The following is a 26,999-nucleotide window of genomic DNA, read 5'->3' on the forward strand; positions in this document are numbered from 1 at the left end:
GCTAGAATCGCATCTTGTTTCCTTTCCCTTTTTTTTTTTTTTTTGGTCTTTTGTTTGACTGGTGGTAGATCATCGCTACGTGGCAGACGGATGCAATGACTCGTAAAGTGTCTGCTGGCCTGGACACGCGCGAATGGTGCCAAGCCTGCAGGAATCTCGAGGCGATTATAATCAAACTGATGGCTTTGCCTCTCCTTGCTTTTAGCACAGTATACGTGGCAGTAGTCGCTCCAGTTGATTTGATATGATCTCGCCTCTGACCAAGCTGAACATGCATATGTCAAACAAAGCACATTGGACATTCAAGTAGGGCTTAGCCACGCAACCACGCTCTGGATTCGCCATCTCTCTTTACTCAATCGAGGCGCATGGGGGCGAGTTGCATCGAGAACGTCCGTCAATCAAATGACGATTCCGCCCCCAGACAATGGCAAGATCCACTACTCCGCAGAATCTGGAAAACCCGTTAGTGGGTAATTCGAGCCCGGCTATGTCGCGTCCGGCTAAGTGGGAACTGGGAACTTTGGACGGCTCAATTTGTTAGCTGAGTGCCGGGCTGATGGCTGCTTTATCTGTCGAGGCTTAATCAGATGGTGTTGTGCAGCAGTTGCCACGGCAGGCGGTCATGAGTAGTAGAAGTCGGCTGTTATTATACCGGAACCGGAGTTGATAGAGAAAGGCTCATGTGCTCGCTGGAACCCACCTGTTGGAATCAGATTGTATTGACGGCGTTACTTGAGTCGAACATCTTACCGACCTAGCAATGAACCGTCGGATATCTTCTCATTCGTGCTGTAGAAGTGAGTCATCCACTAGAGCAGTTCAAGAAAATCCCTTAGTTAGCCTATACCTGTCGAGATGTGAATAATTCATGAGTTCACGTAAAGTCATTTCATTAATCTGCCTGTAGGGGAAGATCTGGTAGTCGTCCTCAAAAATAGAGAAGGCGAATCCCTTTGAGGAGACATGATTCACATTCAGTCGATGCAAGATCAAATGTAGGCAGATGGTCTAATTCACTACCTAGTACCTAGACAATTTGAAGTATATAATGTCATCAAGAGATTCGAATTCATCATCATTGACATATAATCTAACGTAAACTCTATACAGCAACAATTGTTATATCCCCCCATCTATTTCACTCACAATGTCCATGTTCCCAGTCCCTCTTCCTCAACTCCTTCCGTCTCCTGTCGCCACCACTCCTGCATCAGCCTCATCCTCTCCGTCCTCTCTCGCGCCATCTCCCTCCCCACATCCGTCTTCATCATCGTCTCCAGCTTGAGCAGCTTCTCCTCAAAGTGTCCGATCGAATCCCCCAAGCCCCTGCCCTTGGCTCCACCAAACGTAAATGCTCGTCCAATGCCCACCGCTCCAATGGCATCCAGCCGATCAGCATCCTGTACAACAGCAAGTTCCGGGTGTTGCTTAATAAGATTCTGCACGCGTGCCAGGTCCTTGATCTCGCTCGAGTAGCTCACGCCGAGACAAATCGTCTGAATCTTCTCCGCCAAATCCTCCTCCGCGCCGAGAGACGTGAGGGCCGTAAAGATCATGCGCGAGGCGTCTTCTCCAGGCTTGAGGTACTTCCTGTCGCCTACGTCGTGCATCAGGGCCGCAAGGGTGACGATGTCGCGGTTCGTGTTCGGCACTTTGGCCTGAATCGTCTGTGCAAGATGCACCACGCGCTTGATATGGCTGTAGTCGTGCGAAGGGTCATAGTTGGCCATGTAGGCCTTGATGTAGTCGGTCACTTTGGCAATGAGCGCCGGGTCCACGGTGATGGGGGAGCTCATGATTGACACTGGCAATGATGGAGATTGTGAAATCTATATGTGTGTGGCTTCTGAATTCCCTCTGCCAGTGGTAGAGGATGTGTCTTTTTTTTGTTCTTGTTCTTTTTATTTAGATAACACGATGTTTCCGCAGCCAAAGTCTTTGTCCTTGCTTTTTGCCAATATGGACTTGTCCAATTTACTAGCTTGGTCTGTCACAGCCGACCAAACCGTCCAATGTCTGTCAACTTAATGTTAGAATATCTTCACTTTCTAGAGCTAGGGGCGGATGACTGCTGCATTATATACATGGAGGGTTGATGCCTGTGTAAATCCTGATGAGGTGCGTTTTGCTTGTTTGGGCTCGCCGAGAGAAAGATAAGGTAGGCATTTATCAGCAGCCAAGGCTGGTACCTAGCGGTGAGTCAGCCGGCGTTGGCCCACGTGACTTCGTGTCTTCCGTATTGACTACTAGTATTTCGGTTTGGAGTTGCAGTGAAGATAACGCTGCACGTATTTTCGAGAGATGCAACCTAGGTATGTAATATCATCGTGTAATCAAGAAAAAATTTGTATTTTACGGCTGGCTCAGTTGTGATGGAGGGAAAGATGATTCATATGATGCAACATGGGGCCTATTGGTTCACGCATGCTTAGGTAGGTTGGCTTGCCTTTATATTGCCAATCAATCTACGCGGTGAAATGATCAAAGGAACATCTCGCAATTTTTACTCAATTACATGAAGAGAAACTTTCCTCAAGTAATCAAACTTCCAATATGCTCCAAATATTTGGGGAAAACCACTCTTTACCGTTGTTTCCAGCTCCATGTCAAAGAGCAGCCCGGAATAACTCCGGCCATCACACAGGATCTCCACTTTTGTGCTTAGTCACCACGAAAGATACTCTCTTCTTGGATCCCGATCTCGGTGGAGAAAAAACTCGAGTTGCAGGCAATATTCATCTCCACCCGTGCCACCATCCACGAGCCGTCTTCGATCTAGCGTCAAGCCAATCGCCTAACCCGCTAAAGCCTGCAAGCCATCATGGTGGTAGTACATGCCGGTGTCGACTTCAAGAGCATGCTGCGCTCTGGGCAGTTTTCTGACCTGACGTTGGTATGCCAGGGCAAAGAATTCAAGATTCACAAAGTGGTTGCATGCCCACAGTCGCCTGTGTTTTCCGCTGCCGTCAGTGGAGAGTTCAAGGTAAGCAGGGAGGCATTCTTCGTAGAACAGGCGCTGAATCTGGACGCAGGAGAGCCAGACAGGTGTGATCGAGATTGAGCTCTTCGATAGCGAGACGGTGAGGCGTATGGTCGAATTCTTGTACACTGGAAATTATGACTGCAACCAACCTCAAGAACAGAATACAGGTTTGTTCATGTCATAGACTGGAACAAATGTACCCGCTGGTGATTCTAATCTGTACCTGTACTAGCTGCTACTACAGATGCTGCGACACCCGCTACCGTGAAGAGCACAAGCAGCTCATCTTCAACGACAACGGATGTAGCCCTCCCAGTCCCTACTGCTGCTACTACTACAAGCACTCAAGACACGCTGACTCATGTGCGAGTAAATGCAATTGCCGACTACTACGGTATTCACCGTCTCACGCTGCTTGCCAATCAAAAGATCCAGCAAGTATACCAGGACAAGTGGAATGCCAAGGCTTTTCTAGCGTCAACGAGAGAGGCTCTCGACAACACTGGCGACAAAAAGCTGCATAGCGTGATGGCACTTCTAGCGGCGCAGCATCTGGAAGAGCTGATGGCATCCTCCAAGATGGCTGACTTGGTTGGCGACTTTGCTGCCGAAGTCCTGCGTTACCACGCCCTCAAGTTTGAAGCGACTAAACAAGAGCAACACCAAAGTATCCAATTGGAGCAAGCCGCTGCCCAGCAGCGAGAGGCGGCTGTTCTGGCCACAACCCAGGCTGCCGAGGCCAAGACTGCCCGCGTCATTGCGAACATCGACAGACTTGTCACTACAATGTGTGATAGGGAGTACTGTCGGAATACTGCTTGTGAAATGGAGTTTGGCTGCCATATTGAGAAACTTGCGGGCGACGAGCCCAACTACGTTCTTCGGTGTTCTTACTGTCGATGCAGGCACTAACTGCCTATCTTCTCCGAGGTGGAGAGGGATCGAGTGGGCCATTGAAACATGTTTTGTACATTTCCAAGTACCATAGAAAGTCAGTCTGTCATATACAAGTAGTAGGCCATTTGCCGCCGACGCTAGAGACATGTCACACCTACCTAGTTCTACATAGCACCTATGCATCCGATTAATGGAAATTACAGTATGACCATCAAATTACCAGCGTTGGAACGGAAATTGAATGAATCATCATCCTGGGTAGGACACCGAAGAAGAGGGGAATATGCAAGGGAGATGCTGCACGGGAGCACAAGACATGAGCAAAGCCACTTTACTTTAGTCTGGCGGTCGCCATGATGGGCCGCAGGAGGATGCCGTGATGCCCTTCTATCCGTGAGGATGGTGCGGAGTCTTTCGCCCGTGTCATGCCTTGGTAGACAAACTAAACGCCGTCAACCGCAAACTAGTTGATTCTAGCAGTGGGCAATGCGACGGAGGCCATGAGAATCAGAACATGATCCATGTTATCGTGCCGTCATGGGCCATCACAACTTTGTAAATCCTATCACGCTTACTCTACAGGTTGGTCGCTTCTCATGCGGCCTCGACGGGGAGATGCGGATGATGCCGTGGTTGGTCTGGTTAAGCGGCCGCTGGAGGCCCGTCTGATGGCCGAGCCATGAGGTGGAAGCCTGCTTTTACCGGGTGTTGAGTGTGATGTGACCAGGTGCGGCTGGAGACAGACAGGGATCAACGTAGTTTGGGGATTTGGAGATATATGCTGTTATCGAGGGTATAGCAATATCGGCCATATGCATTTTTCAGTCGTAGCAGCTTAGCTCTAGCAGCCGAGAATCAGCCGTCGAGCTTGGTGGGGCGGTCTGGTCTTGTCTGGCATCTCGTCACGAAACTTTCAGCCTCGTGATAGCGTGCCTCTCTTCGAAACCCTACGCATCGACACCAGCAGACAAGATGAGCTTCGTGCCGGTCAACCCGCGGCCTATGCTGCAAGATCTCGTCGACAAGACGGTCCTCGTCCGCCTGAAGTGGGGAGAGACAGAGTACAAGGGCAGACTGGTGGTGAGTAGAGCATGGGCGAGGAGGCGGTCCGCTGGATTATGCTAATTGCGCTTTGCTATCTCTAGTCCATCGACAGCTACATGAACCTGCAGCTATCCAACACCGAGGAGTACCTAAACGACAAGCTTACCGGCGAGCTGGGTCAGGTTCTGATCAGGTAGGACGCGCTTTTCAGGCTCTACTTTGTTCCATGGGGTTTTAACGATTACGGCACAGGTGCAACAACGTTCTTTACATTCGCGGAGCCGATCAAAAGGAAAGTGGTGGAGATACTAGAATGGAGGACTGAAGAGGGGATACATAAGAGCAAGACGCAGACTCTTCCGCTGAGCATTGGAACAAGGCGTTGAGGGCTGATTCGCTGCTGGGATGAGGGATGGGAAGCTGTACAGACTATCACACGGAACATTATTCAGGGAAAGAAAGCTTCACGATGGGAACGAATCAGATCGGCCTCGATGTCGACCTGCAGTCGAAAGAATGATACACCGGGGCGTACAACAGACGGGATAGGGAAGCCGCGAATTGTAAATGGCGACATCTTTCGAAATATTTAGCTATCCATTAATCAGCATCAGACTTTTTATTCTCGGCCTGAGTTTTTTCAAACGTTGTCGCTACATGAAGATTTGGGTTATCGGCAGTTGGAATATTGGCCTCGCCGTGGTCTTGCGAGGTTGTTCTAGGCGACTGCACTGGTATCGACTGGACGGCACTGGTGATACCCTGGAGTCGATTTTGGAGCCGGAGATGTGATGTCAGCTCACGAGGCTACCAATTAATCAACCAACTATGTACATCTATGCTATGGTACCTATCATATCATACTACGGAGCAGTATCACTCAACCTGCCTTCTAGCTGATCCACATTGACTCCAACAACAGGGCCATCACCAAGCAGAGCATACGGCCGGTTAGATGCATACTGACTTCCGTCGCACAGACGGTATGAACCAAGTGAGGCTTTGCAGCTCGGCGCCGTTACTGTATCCACCGCCATTGTGTGATCAAAAAACTGCTTCTGCAGTTTTAGTCTGTTTGTTTGTTTGTTTGTTCGCCTATATGCACTTGTCGATACTACCTTGGTCCACCCGCAAGCGCTTCGACGAATCACGGACGGCTCGGCCGGGCACCAAGAGGGCACCATGAGGGTACCAAGAGGTTACTATGAGGGTACCAAAAGGGCACCGGCGTGCGTAATTACGGCTGCAATCAGACGACGAGCCAGTGAGAGCGAGCAGAGGCCCCGCGTCCTGATCTGCAGGTGACGAGACTTGCGGGCGGCAGTCCAATCAAGCGCCGCATCTAGACGCCGGCAGCGCTGTGGATGGGCGCCACACATGAGTGGTTAACTGAGTGCTTAACCGCCCGACCCCTGCCGGGTGAGGAGACGGACGCCGAGATGCATGCAGAAGCGGCCTTGGTGTGTGCCTTTGCCGCGTTATTGGCCCGCCGTCATGGCACATTCATGGCTCATCCATGGCAGCAGGCCGAAGAGGTTGCAGTGGTTGCAGACACGGCTCACTTCCCTTGCCTCTTGGGGCCTGGTCTAGGCAATGGCTGGATCAAGTGTCATGACGGCCTCTCCCTTGGGCCCGCGCCTGGCAAAACGTATATCAAGGCGACCAACACCCGTCTGATGTTTTTCTTTTTTTCTTGTTCCTCAGCAAGTTCTGCCAACCTCAAATCCACCTTTCTGTTTTTTCCCCCTTGTTTGTTTTTGTTTTTTTGTTCTGGAGCTGGTCTCCCTTTTATCTTCTAATACACAATCTCGTCTTCACTTACACAATCCCCCAACACGTCAACTACACCATCAAACATCTCAGTTGCCGGTCAGCTTGAGACGAGATAATTTTTACATTGAATTTTTTGCATTTTTTTTTTTTTTTTTACGCATCACGACATCTTAATTGATACCCCCCTTAATAACAGAATTGTGGATTTCACTTGCTCGCTGGCGATCACCATTTTTACACTTTTGCCCAAGAATCACTAAAACTTCTACAAGCATCTCCCTAATCACAACAACTTAATCACACTAATCAACATGTCTGCTATCCAACTCTCTTTCTCTCTTCGCGTCTCTTCTGGCGTCAAGACCGTCCACCTTCTCGGCTCTTGGGACAACTACGTCGGTCAGCTCCCCCTTGCCAAGGACAAGTCCTCCAAGTCCGGCACCTGGAAGGGTACCTTCAGATTCCAGAACTCTACCCTTGAGGCTGGCAAGCGATACTGGTACTACTACATCATCGACGGCTACCACATCGCCCACAACCCTTCCGTTGAGTCCACCACCGAGCCCACCACCGGCCGAGAGCTGAACATCCTCGATGTCACCGAGGACGGTTCCAAGTCATCACACAAGTCAAGCAGCAAGAGCTCCCGACACTCTTCATCCAAGGACAAGGACGGCAAGTCTTCTCGCCACCGTGCTTCCCTGACGGTCGACATCCCCAAGGGTCGACCCCTCTCCATCTCTCAGATCAAGGCCCCCAAGCCCATGTCTCCTCATGCCACCAAGCACATCCTCGAGTCCGACTTCTACGGCAACGAGGAACTTGAGGAGCTCACTGCCCGCTTTGGCAGCGCCGGCCTTGATGATGATGTCCTCACCGACTTCAGCACCTCTCCCGTCTCCTCCAACGGCTCCAGCCTCTCGTACCGCTCCGACAGCTCATCCCCCAGCTCCTCGCTCTCCGGCTACAGCACCCCCAGCTCCGACTGCAGCTCCTGCACTTGCGAGCGCTACGGAATCACCCGCAAGGGCGAGCGTGTCAAGATCGACTGTGGTGGATCCCGATGCGGCTACGATGAGTCTAGCTCCGACTGCGCTAGCGACGTCAGTGATGACGAGGAGGCCGACTACGAGGTCTCTACCCGCCGCAACGGCATCATTGTTGGTTGAGAGACTTGGTCAATGCCTGATGATAATGATGGATGAAAAGCCTGTTTCGAAGAGAACAAGGCCAGCATGTTTTTTCCCCACGACAGGCGGACGCATTGCATAATGAACCTGCAACGTCTGTGCCTGCTCGGTGACACACATTAATGTTGTTGTGTGGTAATGTATATACAAGCACACTCGCTTTTATACAATCATTCCCCACCGTGCCCCATAGGGCGGATCACACAGCACTCCAAGCTGGTCTTGGATAACGGTGCTATGATCTCGCATCCGAGGGCGCGAGTGATGACCATTGGGTCGATGCTACGGCCCCTCGTGGAGTGGTCCCTCCCGCTCCGCGAGCAGTTTGTTTTGTTGATTCTTGAGCATCTTTTGAAAGAGTCGGATATGCACCACTCTTGACATTCAGCCAAGACCGGAGTATCATTCCTTTCGCTTCTCTCGTAGAAGATACAGAGAAGGAAAGGGATTGTCCAGCTCCGGACAACATTTTGCGACAAGGTCATGGATGTGGCTTTCGGATCAGGTTATGTACAATGATTCCGGGGGCTAGCCAGGAAAAAAAAAGGATCCGTGGATGAGGGGGAGGATTATGGCAGATGGTTAAGGATTACTGCCGCGTTAGATACTAGATAGATGACTATACTGAATCTACAAGTACTGACTGATGAGGGAAATACTTTGAACTTTGTCTTGATATTGTGACAATGATGAATTTGCTGTGTATCTGTGGAATTGTAGACGCCCCTGACATAAAAGCTATCCTGAGTGGATAGTATTAGCTGAAGCATACGATGAACTTGATGCTTCTGTGGATGCAAATTGAGATCCGCTGTATCCATTCGGTGACTCAACCTGAAAAATCCTCCAGCTTTGAGGCGCCAGATGTAGCCTCCGAAAAGGAGCCTCAATCACTTGGATCGAGTTTTTCACTTAGCAGAGCCTTGTACCTCTTCCTGAAGTATTCCTCCTGGCAGAGCTAGCAACGCCAAACAGGAGATCGGCGTGGATGTGGCTGGATATAAAGTGAATATAAAAGCTTATTTGGCCGTATTCGAAAAGGACTGGACAATATTCGATGCAGAATTTTGCCCAAATAATATTCCACATGCAATAGCTGAATACCACAATCCTGTATAGCCTAGTGCACGGGAAACAATCTGATGCCTAGAAAGATGAGTTTGCCATGAGGTAGGCAAATTTGACAATGCTTGCGCGGCTGCTTTTTTCGACGAGGCGATTTTCTTCATTTAAACTTCACTTTTTTTCGTGGTCCCAATAAAACGACTTTTACATATATCTTATACTTTCTTTCTCCTTCCCTTCTCTCTCTCTCTCCCTCTCTCGTTTTCTTCAATTTTCCTCTGCACTCTTCTCCAAGGACGAACGTCATAGATTCCATCACTCTCCGCGTTAACGGCAGAGGCCTTCATTATGGAGGACCCGAAGAGAGGAAAAGCTCCCGCGTACGAGACTTGGCCACAGAGAAAAGAGCAGAAGAAGATGCTCTGTTCGCGACGAGAGGCTACCTTGCGGGCAACTAGGCTGCTGTGCGAAAAGGAAGGGGAGAGCAGCAAGGAGAGAAAGGAGAAAGCGAATATGTTGGTCTCTCTATTTTCTTGCATTTGAGGACTGCGCTCATTGACTCGGGGGGTTTAGGCAGCAGAATGCTCTGGATACACCGCCTGCGGCGAATGAGGCTGGCAAGGCAGAGTCAGATTGGCGGAAGAAGAAGGCAATCGAGGTAGATATCCTCGTGTTAAATCAGTGGAAAGTGCTTTATGACCAGAAGTATAGTAAGTGGCTGCATATAACTACAGAGACCTATGTATTCTGCATCCACTCCGGGATCGTCGAAAGCGAACGCGTGCTCTAACATAAGAAAGGGCCATCTCAAACTCCATATTACTCAGATATCCCTGACGCGATGGAGCAGCTCGAGCTCGAAGAGAAGCAAGGCCAAGACGAGGAGAGGGAAAGGGAGAGCCAAAAAGTGCCAGAGGACGACTGGGTTGTTGTCGCGGATGATTTTGGCATATTGGTCTTTAAGGATGATGGTCCAGACGAGCTAAAGATTTAGAGGGATGATTTCGCGGTGGATATTTTTTTCTCCTTCTCTTTCCTTTCCAAGGGTTACTACAGAAGTAGTTTCGAGGGTTTTTCTTTTCTTTGGAGTACTGGATATTGGGTTGAGCGATGGGCTTTGACGGCGTACGGAATATCTGGGTTGGTGGAATTGAAGGATGTTTATTCAAAGCAGCAATTAAGCTACTACGGAGGGCAAACTACAGCTAGCTGAATTGAGGATCTTCTTTTTCTTCTTCCTTTCTTTTTGGCCTCTTTTCCCCCACTGCCTGTAGTTGTAATACTTGATCACAGCCTAGGGCTGAAGCTGACTCGAGCTGCATACCCAAATCTGACTAGGTGCAAGGATTATACGCGGTAGGATCAGAGACAGCCTCATGCAAATCAGCCAGTATCATGCAGAATATGATCTGTACATGTATACTCCGTAGACCGACAGCTGAATGGCCAAGAAACCCATATAAACAGCATGTCACCAGTCATGAATCGTCTCCTCCATTGGCATCCCTTCGTATCCATGACAAGGCCGTCCCTACCCTGGTCGCCCTCCCTCCTCGACGGTGTAGCGCCGGGTGACGATGGGGCCTTGAGTTCAGCTCGCCACTTTTCAAGGGACTAGACCGGATGAAGCAGAGCCTTGCCCTGGGCTCAGGAACGGCCGTGTATTTGGGAGGAGAAGTTCGCTAACCGTTGGATGAGAGGCGTTTGTGTCTCCACGCCGCTATTCGGTGTCTCGGCAATACTGCATTAATGTATCAATAAATACGGAGTAGATAAGGGTAAAGCGCGAAGATGCAGGAAAAAGGAAAAGGAAAAAAAAAAGGACCAAAAGTTGAGGACATACTGTACAGATACTTGCATCTCAGATCCGCGATTGGGGGAGACGAGGAGACGGACGCGCTTTGTCTTTTGGGGACGCAAGGAGGGGGAGGCCGTCTGACACGTCATTTTCGAGTTGAGATGGACAAGACCCAAGGGCAGTTCTAGATCCATTAGTTACAGGTGCGGTCTGACGACAGATGGTGTCACTGCATCTTGTGCGAGGCCCAGACTGGGCATAAGATTTCCATGTTCCATGGTGTTTTCTGGGCAAGAGGCTGATAATCAACTGGATGGAGGTTGTACAATACGAGTGCAGGCATCAGTGCTGAATCATGCCTGCATTTAGGCGCCTGTAAGTGCTGTAAACTGCCCGTAAATTCCCCGTTGCCAACCACTGCGCCCTGTAACCAAAGGCTGTACAGTATGAGCACCTGAGCATATTGAGATTCTGTTAATATTCCAAGGTTCAGAAAAAAACAATCTCCCCTCGCCCTCTCTCGACTTTCCCACTTCCTGTCACCGCATCATTCAACGTCTTCCCTGAGACAATTCCCCTCTAGCGCTGCATCGCCATTCGCTACCCCGAACCGAACAAATCATCCCAGCAGGCATCATTGCCTCTTGTCTTGCAGCTGTCCAGTAGCGGCCCGCCAACATCATCCGGACTGATTCTCGCCTCACCTCTCTCCACCAGACCCGCCATCGCTACGAACCGTCAGAGCCCACTTGCACGAGTAGTAGTAGTATTACTGCTAGTACTGCTAGTACCTGATGCCTTCGTCTCCTACTAACAGCACAAGCACATGTTCCTGTAGCCCTGCGATGGGGCTGGACGCTGGCTGGAATTAGCCCGAGCCCTGTCGCTGTCGCTGGGCCACGCCGACGAGAAAATGTGCCGATCGCTTGCTGAATCCGGCTGCCCATTGGCCCTCTCCTCATAATGGCACCCAAGACACTGAGCCGTATCTGCATTTCCGATTGGCGATAGCCAACAGGGGGGATCCTGGAGGCCGTGGTGGCCACGTACGGGTCGAAGAGCCTCGCCTGCGCTGTCGCTGCTGCTGTTAGCACCAAATATTATTGCCCCCTTTGATTACCATCCACTTCCGAAAGTGCAAAATGGGGCAACTCTGGCGGCCTTGTGAGGTTGTGAGGGGGCGGAAGAGGCTGACTTCCATCCATCGCTCCTCTCCCCTCTTGTCAAAGACTGCCAGCCTGCCCCCGGCACGTCCCAGCTCGGACCCTGCTCCGTGTCCCCAGTTGGCAGCCCTGGCTAAAAGCAATTTTTGCGTGGTTGCTCATGACGGCGTTGTGCAGAAGACGACGAGTACTTGTACAAGTCCAACGCCAACTGGGCTTGTGTGCGGTCGGCTCGTCTTGACTTTGCTGCCGCATTGGCTGGTTGACAGTTCGATTTGATTCCGTTGCTGTGCCTCGCCCGCATTGAATCCCTTGCCAACGGCACGCGGACAAGATACACAAGATCCGCCTGTTGACTTCTTCTCAGCGGTGAAGATGTCTTGCCCCTGCGATGCCTGAGCTTCAGTCTCGTTCCCATCGCCAGCTTGTCGATATCGCCATGTCATGGCACGAGCTCCTTGTGAGGGGCATTACACTGGTACGTCACATTAAATAGTCCCGGCTGATTTGCTATTATCGCGCCTCCAGTCTCGCTTCTATCCACCGCATTGCAGGCGGCGCTGCACCTGAAGAGCTGAAGCGGGACGCGGCAGCAATGGATCCAGCCACAACTTGAATCGTGCTGTGTACCGTTTACTCTTGTCTAATCATTTGATCTGATTCCCTTTGCCATAGCCCGATGACTCTCGAGTTGGGTCTGGCCGCGATGGCTCTGACGGTGGCACTCTAAGCACGGCAAATGGCAACAAGTCGAATTCTCTGTCTAAACTTGGTGCTACCTTTGCGCCTGTCGCCATATACCTGGGCCTGTGCTTGACCTGCTTCCTTTTGCTGCGGCCTCGTTCCAGACGAGTTTATGCCCCAAGAACTATTCCCGGCCTTCGGTATCCAGAGTATGTATCTCTCCATCTCTCCACCATTTCCCGTTTGTTCTCAAAACCATTAAACTTGCAATACCGGAACCACTATCTCATATAAGATATTATAGGAATCCCACTCCCGAACTACCTTCTGGCCTCTTTAATTGGTTCATTCCCTTTCTCAAGATTCCAGACACTTACATTCTCAACAATGGCTCCCTTGATGCCTACTTTTTCCTCCGCTATCTCAAGGTCCTACGAAACATTAGCCTTGTTGGTTGCTGCATTGTGTGGCCAATCCTCCTTCCAGTACACGGCACTGGCGGTCATGACCTCGGGCAGCTGGAACAATTGACTATTGGTAACATCACCTCCGGATCCTCGAGGCTATGGGCCCATGCCGTGGTTGCTTGGCTGTTCTTTGGTAAGATTATATTGGCCCATGTCCAATGCTACACCACCCCTATTAACATGCAGTTGAAGGATTCGTGCTCTTTACAGTTGTTCGAGAGTGTATTTACTTCGTCAACCTGCGCCAAGCATATCTATCATCGCCTTATTATGCTGATCGACTGTCGTCTAAAACACTGCTCTTGCTGTGTATCCCCAAGCCTTATCGCGATGAAGCTAGACTTCGAAAACTCTACGGCGATTCCGCAAAGCGCATCTTCATTCCTCGCACAAGTAAAGATCTTGCGAATCTGGTCAAGGAGAGAGAGCAAACCGCTATGCGACTGGAAAAGGCTGAGATTGCTCTTATTAAGAAGGCCAACGTCGCTCGCAACAAATACCTCCGCAAGCACCCACAAGCTATCAATGCCTTTAATCAAATTCCTAAACAAGCGACCGAGACGTCATCACATAACGATGTTACCACTCTAGATAGTGGCGAAACCGTCCAGCAATCTAACGGCCCGCTCGAGGTGACCTTGCCAGGGTCTCAACTTGAAGTGGATATTGAAAATCAGGCAGGCTATAGCAGCGTTGAAGGGGGCACCAAGCAGGTCAACCTTGAGGAAGAGGAAGAAATCAAAGCAGAGGACTTGGACTACGTGCATCCATATGGCCTCAGACCCAACTTGCCAGATGTCAGAGGCTCCGTCGCAGCCCAATGGATACCAGCAGAAGCCCGGCCACATCATCGGCCCATTGGTAACTTTGGCCGTCGAGTCGATACAATCAGGTGGACTCGCATGCGGCTCAAGGAGCTGAACCTCCAAATTTACAAATTGCGACGTCAAATCAAGAGGGGCGATGCCGAACCACTTCCGGCTGCCTTTATCGAATTTGATACTCAGGAGGCTGCCCATGCCGCACAGCAAGTTGTTGTGCATCACTTACCGCTGCAGATGGCTCCCGGGCTACTTGGTATTCGCCCGGATGAGGTTATTTGGGAATCTTTGAGGATGAAATGGTGGGAACGCATTATTCGACGCCTCTTGATTCTCAGCGGCATCACCGCCGCCATCATCTTCTGGTCTATCCCCTCCGCTCTTATCGGCATAGTGTCCCAAGTAGACTTTTTAACGGAGAAAGTTCCATTTCTCCACTGGATCAACAAGTTGCCCGACTTTATCATAGGCATTATTAGCGGTCTTCTTCCACCATTTGCTTTGTCCGTACTCATGGCGTTGGTGCCAATCTTATTGAGAAGTAAGATATCCCTTCATTTACAAATTCTGTCAAGTATATGGTAGACTGACGCTCCTTTCTCAGTTTGCGCTGCGCAAGCCGGTATCCCCTCGCTCATCATTGGAGAGCTCTTTACGCAAAATGCATATTTTGCGTTCCAAGTTGTCCAAGTCTTCTTGGTCACCACCATCACTTCGGCCGCCTCGAGTGCTCTGGAGAGCATTATCCAAAACCCCCTCGGCATCCAATCGCTTCTCGCACAGAACTTACCCAAAGCGTCAAATTTTTACTTGTCTTACATCTTGATCCAGTGCTTGGCTTCTGGTGGAACTCAGTTGCTGCAAGTGTTTTCCGTGATCCGCCACCACATCGTGGCAAAAACGTCTGATATACCAAGGAGACGATTCGAAACCTGGCGTAAGCTTCGTCCAGCTCGATGGGGTGGCATCTTCCCTGTGTTTACAAACATGGGAGTAATCGGTACGTTTCGCATTCAATTCATTCCCTTTGGAAGAGGAAATATTGTACTAATGGAGATGAGTTTTGTAGCGCTTTCATATGCCTGCATTGCGCCATTGATCCTCATATTTTGCGCTGGAGGCATGGCATTTATGGGACTTGTTTGGAAGTACAATTTGATCTATGTTTTCGACACCACAACGGACAGCAAGGGACTCTTCTATCCGCGCGCCCTACAGCAACTGATTATTGGACTTTACCTGGCAGAGATCTGTCTGATTGGTCTCTTAATTTTGAATCATGCATTCGGGCCCATGGGCTTTGTCATCACCCTCCTTCTCCTGACGGGCTTGGTTCATTTCCTTCTTAGAGACGCCATTTCGCGCCTCATGTGGAGCTTGCCGCAGACGTTGGCGGTGGAAGAACAGATCCAAGAAGAGGAAAAAGCAAAGCTCGCAGATCACAACGATGGAGAAGCACCCGGAAATGATGCCGGCGGCGCAGCTGCAAGCTACTTTGACGTGGAACAAGCATTCGGTGACGAAGAGATCGAAATAGAAGAGATTGACGAAGACGATCACCACGTTGTCTCCAATAGGGCCCTCGAAGGCGCCAGCAGTATCCGGCTTGCCATGACAGCGTGGATTAAGTCCGCTGCCATAGCAAAAGTCAAGGAGGAGATGGAAAGGTCCGGGCTTAACGCGATGCTGGACAGAGTATTCGCATTTGCGAAGAGCGGAGATGGAGAAGGGCCACCCGGCTTTCTTGCCCGGTGGCTGCACCCAGAGGAGCACGAAGACTTTGTGGCATTACGCAAAATGATTCCCACGGAGGACCGGCCGCCTATTTCGTACACGGATGGAGACAAATATGCTACTTATCAACCCCCAGAGCTCTGGATGCCGAAGCCAATACTCTGGATACCGAGGGACGAAGCTAGAGTGAGTAGGCAGGAGGTGGCACATACTCGGCTTTCCACGCCGATATCTGATCTGGGTGCAACATTAAACGAAAAGGGACGGATTAGTGTTGATCTTGACGCGGCCCCGTTTGAAGAGCATAGAATGTTATTGTAGCGAGCGTGTTATCGTTGTGTCTTTTGCGTTACCTACTAGGTACCTAGTAGTATTTACTATACCCGGCTACGGTTGAATATACGTGGCCACTATGGAAATAATATAATGATTGAATTTATGATAAAATCAGTCCATGTTTCTTATTCTCTTGTTAACGAAGTTTGGGTTATTTGCTTCCTTGTTTATGCCTGTATAGGTAGGTAGTCTACTATATATGCTGTAGGTCAACGCCACACAATTGGCCAGTCAGCCACACCCGTAGCTCACACTAACCCCACTACACTACAAAGCTCCAAAATTTCTTGGTCTCTTGCAGACCTTGAACTGCCATCTTGAACTGGGATTTGTCGCATGACAAGCTATTATTTCCTCGGTACTTTTCTGTCATAACTGCTCAATTCACATCTTCGAGCAACCGCAATGCCTCTCGACACTTCAACATACTCCCTGGCGCTTCTGCGCATTGACGGCCGACGATGGAACGACCTCCGCCGCCTGCACGCCCAGATTCACACCCAAGACGCGGCAGACGGATCGTCATACCTTGAGATGGGCCACACAAAGGTCATGTGCGTGGTGACTGGCCCGGCAGAGCCGCAGGCAGGTCAGCAGAAGAGGGGGACTGGCGGTGGCGGCCAGGCTGGTGGACAAAAGGACGGAGCGAGCATCGTGGTGAACGTGGTGGTGGCTGGCTTTTCAAGCGTGGATCGCAAGAGGAGGGGGAGAAATGATAGGTGAGAGGCGATTGATGGCACAAAACAGGAGATGCGGAGACTGACTGAAGAGCTTGTAGGCGCATCCAAGAGATGGAGATTACGATTCAGAAAGCGCTGGCGGCCAACTTACACGTCCATCTTTTCCCACACTCGACGATTACGGTGTCTTTGCATGTTCTGTCTCAGGACGGCTCGCTTCTGGCCGCGTTGATCAATGCGACGACCCTTGCGCTCATCGATGCTGGTATCCCTATGACAGACTACATTACGGCTTGTACCGCGGGCTCAACGTCATCCTATGCCGCTGGCGACGATTCAGCCGACCCTCTGCTCGACCTGAACACCCAAGAGGAGCAAGAGCTGCCTTATTTGACGGTTGCCACTCTGGGAGACTCTGACAAGGTTGCGGTGCTGGTGTGCGAGAGCCGTGTTCAGGTGAGTCGGCTGGAGGGTATGCTGGTGGTGGGCGTTGATGGGTGTAGACAAGTGAGGAAGCTGTTGGATGGAATCGTGAGGCAGAAAGGCAGCAAGATGATTAAGGAAGGCGCGGTGCAGAGGAGCGACATGATGGCTGTGAGCTTGGAGGATTAAGTGGTGGGTGTTTTGGACTGCGAGTTTGTATGGGCAAAACGATAATTGTTTTTTTTCTGAATGATACCAGGTACGTTTGCGCGAAAGTTTTTATAATGACTATATTCAATCTTGTTTGTTATTCTGTCTTACTAATTTGGTTGTATTTACTATATAGCTGGCAAATTTGCTTCCTCTAGAGCTCATCGTGAGCAGACTCTTCGGCTGCCTCCTCAGCTGCCGGGGCTTCAGTCTCAGCCTTTGCCTCTTCGGTAGTCTCGGGCTTCTCAACAATAACTCCCTTGGGAAGCTTCTGCTTCTCGCCCTCGCCCATTCGGACGGAGTCGATCCAGGACTCGACGCTGTGGACGTTGAACTCGCCTTCCTCGTAACGCCTCCACCAGCCGCGGCGGGCGTTGAGGGCGATGAGCTCGATTTTGCCCGAGAGACCGAGGGCTTCCTTCAGAGCAGCAGAGCCTTCGACATTGCTGTCGACGGAGAAGAAGGGGAAGTGGCGCTTTCCGTGGACGTACTTGGTGTGGAGCTGGGAGACGGACGAGAGGATCTTGTTGCGCATCTCCGAGGGGGGTGCGGGGACAAGCGCAAGGACACATGTGTGAGACTTGGACTGGAGGCAGTGCTCTTCGAGTTCGGCCTTGGAAGCAAGGGCGGGGATATCGATGAGGGTGGGTTCCGACGCGGCGGTCTCAGAGGAAGCGGTGGACGGCTCGGCCTTGGGGGCTTCTTTGCTGGCCTTATCCTTGGAGGAAGACGCCGCCTTCTTGCCAGGCTTGGCACTAGAGGGAGCTGTTTCGGGGTTGGGCTCGGCGACTTGCTTCAGGAACTCGACCATGTCCTTCTTGTTGAGCTCTCCGCTGTAAGTGATGGGCTCCTTGCCACTTCCGGGAATGAGAACGAAGGATGGGAATGAAGAGATGCCAAACTTTTCCACGGTGGCTGTTTCCTTGTCCCTGACCTGGCCGACTGTGATGGCGTCGAGGAAATCAATGGCAATGCTCCTGAGCAGCGCACTCGTAGTTCCTTTCTCCGTGAACAAGATGGCCTTTGGCTTCTCCTCATCCTTCTCCAAGAAGCCGTCAATCTCCTTGTCCGTCAGCTTGACAACGTGGTTGTTGATCTTGGCCACCACGGCGTCGACAATGGCTCCGGCGGTGCGCTGGCCCTGGTAATCCTCGACAACAGGGCGGCCAAACTTCTTGCCGGGGCGGACAATCTTGAGGGTGGGGAAGCCCTTGACGCCCATGTTGCCGCAGAAGGCCTTGTTGGCGTCATCGTCGCAGTCGACGGCGGCGACCTTGGCGAGGCCATCGAGGTTCTTGGCTGCCTTTTCGTAGGCGGGCTTGAGGTTTTGGCAGTGGCCGCACCAGGGGGCGTAGAATTCGACAATCTGGGGAAGGGCAGACGGTTAGTTCTAAGTGTATGTATGTAGGTATTTCATTTCATTTTGGTCCCATTTGCTCTTGTATATGATATGCTTGTTTTACATGATGGAAATCTTGACAGTGTTTGATGAGATGTGAGGTTGTGTTGGGCAAACTTACAGACGTGTGATTGGACTTTGCGATGAGGCGGTCGTATGATTTGGCGTCTACCTGCAGGACCGGAGAGTTTTGGGTGTAGAGGCCAGCCTGGGCGACGGGAAGGGCCGCAAGGACGGCTGAGAGGGTGGCAAGGAGAGTTTGTTGATGCATGGCTACTGATTTTTTCGTGTAAGTTGATAGGATGAAAGCCTTTGAGTACCTAAGTGGAGTGAGACTGAGAAAAAGGCCTGATATCTCCAAAAGGCGCTTCTCACGAACTCTTCCCTTTGAATGATGATTGATGCTATACAAGGAGAAAGAAAGGTGGTGTGAGCAAGAGGGTGAGGATTTAGCCAAAAGGAAATGTTGCAATGTGGCTGCGAATGCTGGTCCTTGAGATTTTTATAGCTGGGTTTATTGGGCTTATGACGATGGTCTGGGCTTGGGATTTTTGGAAAAGGCCACGCTGGAGAGAGATGCACAGTGTGAGGTGTGGCTTATGGTGTGTCGTGGTGGGTTGGTGGATGTGTTTTTCTTTATTTATTTATTTTTCTTTTTTTTGGTTAGATGAATGAAGTTATGTAGTATGTATCAATGATTTATTTCTGCTGTTGAGAATGCAGACTTAACATTGTGAAAGAACAAAAACTCTTGAGAGAGTATCGGCTAGTAACATCATTCATTCAGCGTGGTGACAAATTCAATACCTACACAGTGCTATATCAGCATCCACCATTTCCAGCTTCCAAATCAGTCTCGTTGTGGCGCGACCTTGGGCGGGGCAGTCGCTGTGGTGGCTTGTGCATGGAGCATGTATCATGTATCGTCTAGTCAAGGCCGCAGCTTCATGTGGGGGAAGCAATCGTCACCTGCGATTACGTCGATGCGCCCATTTGGATAAAGCGCTTCTTCCAATCCGCCTCTTCTTTTCTTCCTTCGTTTCACTCTGCTGCTAATCTACCCAGCATCAAACAACATAAACTAGGCGGATAAATTCATTGCTGAATCGCAATGGCCGAGCCAATCCCCGCTCCGCTCAAGATCCCCGAAGTCAGTCGGTTTCTCAACCGCGCGAACCAGCTGCGCGCCTTCAAGCCTGCCATCTCATACTGGTGTATGTGGGATCCTACGAGCTGAAAAATCACATCTCTTACCAAATATGTATAGGCGAATACCATGCCGTCAACCAGATTGTGGGAAAGAACCTGCACACCACCGACGATGAGTGCTTCAACTTCACAAAGACGCTGCTGGAGCGTCTCGAGGCAACAAAGGTCGAGCGTCCGGACGACGATGCCATCATGGATAATACCGCGGGTCAGGCCTATGTCGAGCAGTTTGCGCAGGAGACGTTTGATCGTGCAGAGCGCACCATGAAGGCGAACAAAGTGACGAGGTAAGGAGGGACAAACACCAAGACATGTCCGTCTCTGAACCGGATGCTGACTCTTATGTCGCGGCTAGACAAACTGCCGACACATTTGATGCCGCAGCCACCTTTTTCGATCTCACCCACGAATGGGGAACTCCCGAGCCAGACGTCCTCCAAAAGATCAAGTTCGCAAAATGGAACGCCGCCCGCATCCTAAAGGCCATCCGCGAGGGCAACGACCCCAATGAATCCAACCCCAAGCCCCGCGAAGTCGAAGACGAACCAGCCCTCGACGCCCTCGATCCCGCCGTCCAGCAATTCACCAGCCCCTTCTCGCCGCCGCAAGCTGCCTACGCCGAAGACGTCCCCGATGGAGGCGAGCCGTCGCGCCAGGAGCCCGTGCAGGAAGGGTATTTCCCCCCTACTCAGGCGGCCGAACCCGACAATGAGCCATTCGTCCCTTCGCCCATGAGCGCCAGCCCTCCACCGGCGGAGTCGCTTCCGACACAACCCCCGCACTCTACGCCTCAGCTTCCACCGCAGTTTACTTCCTATGCGCCTCCTCCCCAGCATCCCCAACCCGTCAATCCCTCTGTTCCTCCCAGCTGGACCGCTCCCTCGGTTGCTGTCCCTCCTGCTGTCGCATCACCAGCTGACGCCCCAATTCCCGTCGCAGCGCCCATCGTACCACCGGTTACAAACGTCAGCGGTGGCGGGCGGATAGTGGCCGATCAGAAGAGCATGGCGCAGGCTCAGAAACATGCCAAGTGGGCGATATCGGCTCTGAATTTCGACGACGTGCCCACCGCCGTGCAGGAACTAAGGAATGCGCTCGCTACTCTTGGGGCGCTGTGAGAGGAATTACTGGGATATTTTACGTTGTACATGAGATACCTAATGAGAATGAAACGAGTGTCAAAAGATGAAAGGGCTTCGGTTTTTCTTTTGTTTCAGGAGTAGTAATTTGCCTATAGAAAGAGCGGCATGTTTGAGCTACCTATGCAGAGATAGAGAAAAGGAGTGCTGACATTGGAGCTCTGAAGTTGTAAAACAAGAGCCAACATGAAATAAGGGTTGAAGAAAAAAAAAAATTTAACAAAAATAAAAATAAGAGTTAAAAAAAAAGCGCCAAGTCCAATCAGTCGGATCCATCGTCAAAGTCATTCCACAAGGTGTCGTACACAAAAAATCCCATTCCCATTGCTCCATGCCAATCCATGCTGTATGTATTACGCCACAACCATGATGTTGTGCGAGTTTCCGAACCCCTGGATCGGAACGCTCTCAAGAGGTCTATTCGGATCAGGCCCGGCAACAGTCGCCGTTAATTCCTCTTCCTCATCCGCGTCAGTCCAGCCACGCTCGGGCCCCCATCGGATCGTCACGCCATTGGCTTCGGCAGCGACCTTGATGAGGCCGGACATCATGTTGCCCTTCTTCTTGACGCTGGACCAGGCGTCGAACTCGACCGTGCTTACGGCCGGCAACGAAGCAATGACGTTGCCAAGAAGAGTGCGACTAAAGGCCTCGTAGAAGCCCTCGGAGCGACGGAAACCCTTGAAGATGCCGTCGCTGGGGTCGCATTCCACAAGGACCTTGAGCTTGTGCACATTGATGCAGTCCTTTAGCCCGAGCGCATCGTTGACAGCCCACCCTTTGGGTGGCGCATTCCACCCAGGCCCGAGGCGCAATTCCAGGGTCGTGAGGCATTCGCGCTGGCGGGGCTTGAGGCGGGCGAGCAAGGGCCGCTTGCTCTTAAAGTACTTGCCCGGATACGTGGGGAAGAGGCGAAAGGTCCGGGTGCCGTAGTAGTAGTACGTTGCCTCTTCATGGAGCAGCCTGCAGACGCGCATGAGGCCGAGCTTCTTGTGGATGCGCTTGTAGTTTTCGGGAGACAGGTCCAGGACCTCGCCGTCGTCTTCGAAGTAGTATTCGTATATCTTGACGCGCAGCTCCGAGGGCAAGGAAAGGAAGTGGAACGGCGTTGCAGGAACACGCGGCGCCTTCTTCCGGAGCGGGATCAATGGGGTGTCGAGAGTAAGAGAAGCAATTGATATATTGTTGATTTCATCGTCGATGCTGCCGGGAGCAGGCGCTTGTGGCTCTTGCTCCGGCGGTTGAAGATCCTGTTCTGGCGACTGGGGGCTTGTTGCCAGCGCCTGAGGCTTCTGCATCGTAGCTTGCGGCTTGCCCATTATAACGTGCGACTTATGCGCCGCTACTTGCGACTTCTTGGCCGTGGCCTGGGCCTTTCTCGGCGCTGCCGGCGGAGGAGGCTTGGTAAGAGATGGTCGTCGACCAGTACTCTTGGAAGGATGCTCGGACATGGTGAAATGATGAAACGAGGAGATGTTATGTCGGTTTCCAATCTCGAGGAGCGAAGAACAGTGGTGCAAACAGAGTCGTTATTCTGTAGTATTTCCCAATCTTGGTCTTGCGCGCATGCCACACCGGCGGTTAAATAGGACGGGTAGAGTCAGTCAATCAATCACAAAGGAACGAGGAGCCTCGTCGAGGGTGGTTCCATGGCGAGGTGACAGTACTCGAGATGAACCACCCTCTAGATTGCACCAAACGCAAAGGCCATGATATTGATTGGACTGATTGGCGGACCGGTTTCGCTTGGGGAGATCAGCCGATGTCGAAGGAATGGCGACTGTTCCAGAGCGGAGTGAAACAGGGACAGGGTTGAATGTGACGAGAGTCTCAGGAACAGTAAGATTAATGACAGCGGCAATAGGAGGAGGAGTGAAACAAGGGTTTGCTCGCGTGAGGGGGAGAGACAAAAGACGGGAGAAAAGCTGGGGAAAGGCAACTCTGGTGTCTATGACAAACCGGGAATCTACTTGAGAGGCAAAGTACTCGGTACAAGCCGGAGGTTTTGGAGATTTGACATTCCCCAATTGGCACTTTCACGTGAGCCGCTCGATTGCGCGCTAGTCCGCAGACGGCAGTGAGGGGCCCAAACGGGGCAAATGCAACGGACCCCACCACGGAAGAAGAACATGCCAGAATCGTGTAAACTTCGGCTGAAACAATCCCGGCAAAAAAATTCTGGATGACGGTGGCGGGTCAATAACTCGTATGCAAGAGGAGAGAAGACGACTTGACTTTGCGTTGAGCCACTAAACGTATCGTTCCATGAACTATTTCCTGACGTCGACCGTCTGAACCAGCCAACCAAGAGCCTTGGATCCGGCGGCATCGAGATCAACGTCGAGCGACCGGGACATGCGCAATTGAAGCGTCTCGCATCTGTCTTGAGGCCTTTGCACCGTCCATCCCACTTGCAGTCGCATCTCCACGATGCTCTCCAGAGTAGCTCAAGCCTCGCGGCTGGGGCTGGCGGCCAGCCGGCTACCACGAACAGCCGTGCGTCAGCCGATCCGATTCCCGGCAGCTGCTTCTCCGGCCTCGCAATTCCTCCGTACCTATGCGAACAAGAAGTCCAGCCCCGAAGAGACTCCCCGACCAGCTCCGAAGCAGCCCTCACCCGGACCAAAGGACCCCGCCGCAGAAAGCTCACCAGCGCAAGAGCCAGCCGAGCAGAAGCCCGCCGAGTCTGCTGAGCCGGAACCCATACCCTTCCACAAGCTTCCCGATCTCACCCAGGGCATTCCCTCGACATTGGAGGCCGAGCTCGAGCAGAGAGCCGGCAAGTCGCCCTCGTCTCTGACGCTCGGCGAAGAGGAGGCCGCTGCTGGCGGAGGAGGAGGCCGAAGCCGAGGACCAAGGGAAGAGTATGTCTCTACCAGCGAGCGCAACCGCAAGTGGTGGACTCGCTTCATGTTGGCCGTCGCGGGTTCGGGATCGCTGGTGGGCATCGCATACATGGGTCGCAACTGGGAAGACACCATCGAGGCAGAGCGCCACCCCGATATTCCCAATGGCTGGAGCCCTGCGCTGTGGTGGCAGCGCACCAGAGCTCGATGGGGAGAGTCTGTGTCGTACTACCAGGACCCTGCCTTTGAGAAGCTACTACCTGACCCCGACCCGAGCTTCGAGCGCCCGTACACCCTCTGTATCAGTCTGGACGACATGCTCATCCACAGCGAATGGACCCGAGAGCATGGTTGGAGAGTGGCCAAGCGCCCTGGAATGGACTATTTCGTCCGATACCTGAGTCAATACTACGAGCTTGTGCTCTTCACCACTTCCCCCTATGGCATGGCAGAACCAGTGGTTCGGAAATTGGATCCTTTCCGCTTCATCATGTGGCCCCTCTATCGCGAGGCGACTAAATATGAGGATGGAGAAATTGTCAAGGTAAGCCTTTAGCACTAGTCAAGCTCAACACAGCGTAACTAAACTCGTGCTCAAAATAGGATCTCTCCTACCTCAACCGTGACCTTTCCAAGGTCATCATCCTCGACACCAATGCATCCCATGTCCGCAAGCAGCCTGAAAACGCCGTCATTCTAGAGCCTTGGAAGGGTGATGCAAACGATAAGGAGCTTGTCGCCCTGATTCCTTTCCTCGAGTATATCCACACCATGCAATACTCGGACGTTCGAAAAGTTCTCAAGTCTTTCGAAGGAAAGCACATTCCTACCGAGTTTGCCCGCCGAGAAGCTATTGCTCGAAGAGAGTTCAACAAGCAGCGAGCTGAAAAGTCGAAGCATGGAAAGCCTTCCGGCATGGGTGCTCTTGGCAACCTCCTTGGCCTGAAGCCTAGCAAGATGAGCATGACGGTGCCCATTGACGGAGAGCAGGATCCTACCGAAGCTTATGCTCAGGGCAAGATGCTTCAGGACATTGCCCGCGAGAGAGGCCAGCGTAACTACATGGTTCTTGAGAAGGAGATTCGCGAGAACGGTGAGAAGTGGCTCAAGGAGGAGCAGCAAGCTATGGAGAAGGCCCAGCAGGAAATGATGAGCAGCATGATGGGTTCCTTTTCCGGCATGTTTGGCCCCAAGAAGGAGGGCGGCGACGGCACCAAGGCATGAGTCGCCTTACCAGAATGAAGAAAGGTAAAAAGAACAAAAAAAAAATGGTGATGGATACGACGTTTCTCTCTCTCTCTCTCCGCTACATAATTGCTTCAACCACATAATAATTGTAAAAACACCAAAAGGGGGAAACGAACGTGGCAAGGTTATGGTCCTCGGATTCGTCCACCGAGAACGGGATTATTTGCATATAGAAATTTTTCGGCATCATCGGCAGGGGGGCCAACGAGCCTTTTTTTGGCTGAGAGGGCGATTAAAGGGAGGGGAGGGGCGCGAGGTGATCTCTTTGATCATGTTTTGTATTTGCTACGAACAAGAAGGATGAAAAAATACTTCTGTGTAACTTGACTTGTATACTAGAGGATGTATGAGACGACGATGGATTATGTTGAACAGGAGCAAATGTAAGAGAGTGTCTGAGTGCAGAGCCGTGATGTGATTGATGTGAGGACTTGGTATTATTAGTAGGTATTAATTGTGTGTATCTAGCCTCCTGTTTCTCCTTTTGGTTCTGGTAATCCAAACAAACAGAGTGTAAAGAATGCTTGCTTCTGACTTGCGAATACCTCACAAGGTAGAGGCGAGTCTTGTTAACAAGCCGTTTTCAAATCATCCTGAAGCAGAATTAAGCCCTTCGGATTTCACCACACACCATCATCCCATTAAGTGCCAATTCTCCTAAACTTTCCAAACACGCCTCATCACTCGGTCGTAACTCCACCGCCGCCCAACTACCTCATGGAAAAAGACATATCACATAGGCGTTACGGAAACAGTCACCAAGCTCGTCCGCGTCAAAGTAACGAACCTCGTCGTCGTTATCTGAGAAGGCTCCACGACCACGACATGCATCGTGCCGTCCGAGGAAGTAAAATACGTTCCTGGCAGAAGCGTCATGTAGTCTGTGCTGAAGAGCTTCGTCGCGGGAGGAATTGGGTGGGTTGTTGTGGTGGTGATGTTGATCCAGCAGTGGTCGCAGCGGGGGTTGGTGACGCATTGGAAGTATCTGTAATGATGAATTTTTTATTAGAAGAATGTTTATTGAGGTAGTATGTGAAGGTGTTATCTTACTCTTCGCCGTTTTTGTCTTGGATGCGTGTGCAGTCGCATTCAGCACCGGGTTTACACATGTCTTTCCAGGGATCTGAAGTCGTTGTGGGTGTTGGGAACGACGTTGTTGGAGGCAGTGGTAGAGGAATTGGATGAATGGTAGTTGGAGGAGGATCAATTTCCACACTTCGGTTGTGATAATGAGTATGTGTGAGAATTTGGGGGAATGAAAGGGCCACAGGGAAGTGGAAGAAGATGGCGATGAGAACGCGTAGGAGCATCATTTTGACCGAGAGAATAGCGCGGTAGGAGAAGATCGTTGGTATCGAAGCATCCATTGTCTGTATGAAGGCTTTGAGAAGAGAGGAGAAAGAGAAGGATAACGACATATAAGAGGGAGCCCGTAGAGTTTTTATCGCCTTAGTTACAGTGGGAGAAATGGAAAGAACAAGATGGCCTTGTGGCACAAGATCTAGCCATCCGTCAAGCTTCTCGGGAACTATATCAAAGTGTTTGTTTGCTCACGGGCCATTTTCTAACGGATGATTGCATCTCAGCTATATCGAATCTTGCAACACCACGATTCAACATTACACCAAGCCATACTCCACCAACTCGTACTCCCTCAATGGAAGAGACAAGTTTGCTCACACATAATCAAAATAATGACATATAACTCGGTCCACCTCAACGGCTACAAAATCCCGGGCTTTAGTGTAACTCGGTAGAGACATGCTTGAATATCGTATACGTTACTCGGCAGCGGCAAACACTGGATCGGCATCTTGTGCATGGCTCCTGCAGATGAAGTCGCACAACAGAATGATGAGATGATCAAACTCAAACCCTAATGTCTTT

The 26,999-nt window shown here is 51.2% G+C and overlaps 12 protein-coding genes across 12 annotated transcripts; 8 read left to right on the plus strand and 4 right to left on the minus strand.

The window, feature by feature from the left end:
• Positions 1-1,053: 1,053 nt before the first annotated feature.
• Positions 1,054-2,131, minus strand: TRIVIDRAFT_110651 (uncharacterized protein; the record flags this gene model as incomplete). The annotated part of the gene is made up of 2 exons (XM_014103017.1): positions 1,054-2,019; positions 2,088-2,131. One exon carries the CDS (start codon positions 1,797-1,799, stop codon positions 1,146-1,148), a length of 654 nt encoding a protein of 217 aa, XP_013958492.1.
• A 729-nt stretch (positions 2,132-2,860) lies between these two features.
• TRIVIDRAFT_54366 (uncharacterized protein) lies at positions 2,861-3,898 on the plus strand (the record flags this gene model as incomplete). The annotated part of the gene is made up of 4 exons (XM_014103018.1): positions 2,861-2,986; positions 3,036-3,153; positions 3,336-3,653; positions 3,690-3,898. 4 exons carry the CDS (start codon positions 2,861-2,863, stop codon positions 3,896-3,898), a joined length of 771 nt encoding a protein of 256 aa, XP_013958493.1.
• A 957-nt stretch (positions 3,899-4,855) lies between these two features.
• TRIVIDRAFT_30418 (uncharacterized protein) lies at positions 4,856-5,252 on the plus strand (the record flags this gene model as incomplete). Its single annotated transcript, XM_014103019.1, has 3 exons — positions 4,856-4,963; positions 5,029-5,120; positions 5,180-5,252. 3 exons carry the CDS (start codon positions 4,856-4,858, stop codon positions 5,250-5,252), a joined length of 273 nt encoding a protein of 90 aa, XP_013958494.1.
• A 1,388-nt stretch (positions 5,253-6,640) lies between these two features.
• On the plus strand, positions 6,641-8,553 carry TRIVIDRAFT_215557 (uncharacterized protein; the record flags this gene model as incomplete). Its single annotated transcript, XM_014103020.1, has 1 exon — positions 6,641-8,553. The coding sequence occupies one exon, from the start codon at positions 7,012-7,014 to the stop codon at positions 7,867-7,869; it is 858 nt and encodes a 285-aa protein (XP_013958495.1).
• Positions 8,554-9,303: 750 nt separating this feature from the next.
• On the plus strand, positions 9,304-9,949 carry TRIVIDRAFT_61082 (uncharacterized protein; the record flags this gene model as incomplete). The annotated part of the gene is made up of 3 exons (XM_014103021.1): positions 9,304-9,470; positions 9,529-9,665; positions 9,783-9,949. The coding sequence occupies 3 exons, from the start codon at positions 9,304-9,306 to the stop codon at positions 9,947-9,949; spliced, it is 471 nt and encodes a 156-aa protein (XP_013958496.1).
• Positions 9,950-12,355: 2,406 nt separating this feature from the next.
• On the plus strand, positions 12,356-15,943 carry TRIVIDRAFT_219740 (uncharacterized protein; the record flags this gene model as incomplete). The annotated part of the gene is made up of 6 exons (XM_014103022.1): positions 12,356-12,394; positions 12,592-12,809; positions 12,905-13,200; positions 13,260-14,429; positions 14,493-14,888; positions 14,958-15,943. The coding sequence occupies 6 exons, from the start codon at positions 12,356-12,358 to the stop codon at positions 15,941-15,943; spliced, it is 3,105 nt and encodes a 1,034-aa protein (XP_013958497.1).
• A 420-nt stretch (positions 15,944-16,363) lies between these two features.
• Positions 16,364-17,250, plus strand: TRIVIDRAFT_31322 (uncharacterized protein; the record flags this gene model as incomplete). Its single annotated transcript, XM_014103023.1, has 2 exons — positions 16,364-16,677; positions 16,737-17,250. 2 exons carry the CDS (start codon positions 16,364-16,366, stop codon positions 17,248-17,250), a joined length of 828 nt encoding a protein of 275 aa, XP_013958498.1.
• A 181-nt stretch (positions 17,251-17,431) lies between these two features.
• TRIVIDRAFT_134787 (disulfide isomerase related protein) lies at positions 17,432-18,941 on the minus strand (the record flags this gene model as incomplete). The annotated part of the gene is made up of 2 exons (XM_014103024.1): positions 17,432-18,637; positions 18,792-18,941. Coding segments are annotated over 2 exons (1,356 nt in total), but the record flags the coding sequence as incomplete, so codon positions are not given.
• Positions 18,942-19,781: 840 nt separating this feature from the next.
• TRIVIDRAFT_31101 (uncharacterized protein) lies at positions 19,782-20,997 on the plus strand (the record flags this gene model as incomplete). Its single annotated transcript, XM_014103025.1, has 3 exons — positions 19,782-19,884; positions 19,938-20,166; positions 20,235-20,997. 3 exons carry the CDS (start codon positions 19,782-19,784, stop codon positions 20,995-20,997), a joined length of 1,095 nt encoding a protein of 364 aa, XP_013958500.1.
• A 92-nt stretch (positions 20,998-21,089) lies between these two features.
• Positions 21,090-22,931, minus strand: TRIVIDRAFT_177900 (uncharacterized protein; the record flags this gene model as incomplete). The annotated part of the gene is made up of 1 exon (XM_014103026.1): positions 21,090-22,931. One exon carries the CDS (start codon positions 22,467-22,469, stop codon positions 21,372-21,374), a length of 1,098 nt encoding a protein of 365 aa, XP_013958501.1.
• A 517-nt stretch (positions 22,932-23,448) lies between these two features.
• On the plus strand, positions 23,449-25,088 carry TRIVIDRAFT_30939 (uncharacterized protein; the record flags this gene model as incomplete). The annotated part of the gene is made up of 2 exons (XM_014103027.1): positions 23,449-24,408; positions 24,468-25,088. The coding sequence occupies 2 exons, from the start codon at positions 23,449-23,451 to the stop codon at positions 25,086-25,088; spliced, it is 1,581 nt and encodes a 526-aa protein (XP_013958502.1).
• Positions 25,089-25,844: 756 nt separating this feature from the next.
• Positions 25,845-26,673, minus strand: TRIVIDRAFT_61089 (uncharacterized protein; the record flags this gene model as incomplete). Its single annotated transcript, XM_014103028.1, has 3 exons — positions 25,845-26,097; positions 26,163-26,613; positions 26,667-26,673. The coding sequence occupies 3 exons, from the start codon at positions 26,671-26,673 to the stop codon at positions 25,845-25,847; spliced, it is 711 nt and encodes a 236-aa protein (XP_013958503.1).
• Between the last annotated feature and the right edge of the window lie 326 nt (positions 26,674-26,999).

Source organism: Trichoderma virens (genome assembly GCF_000170995.1).
Source record: "Trichoderma virens Gv29-8 chromosome Unknown TRIVIscaffold_4, whole genome shotgun sequence".
Lineage (NCBI taxonomy): Eukaryota > Fungi > Ascomycota > Sordariomycetes > Hypocreales > Hypocreaceae > Trichoderma > Trichoderma virens.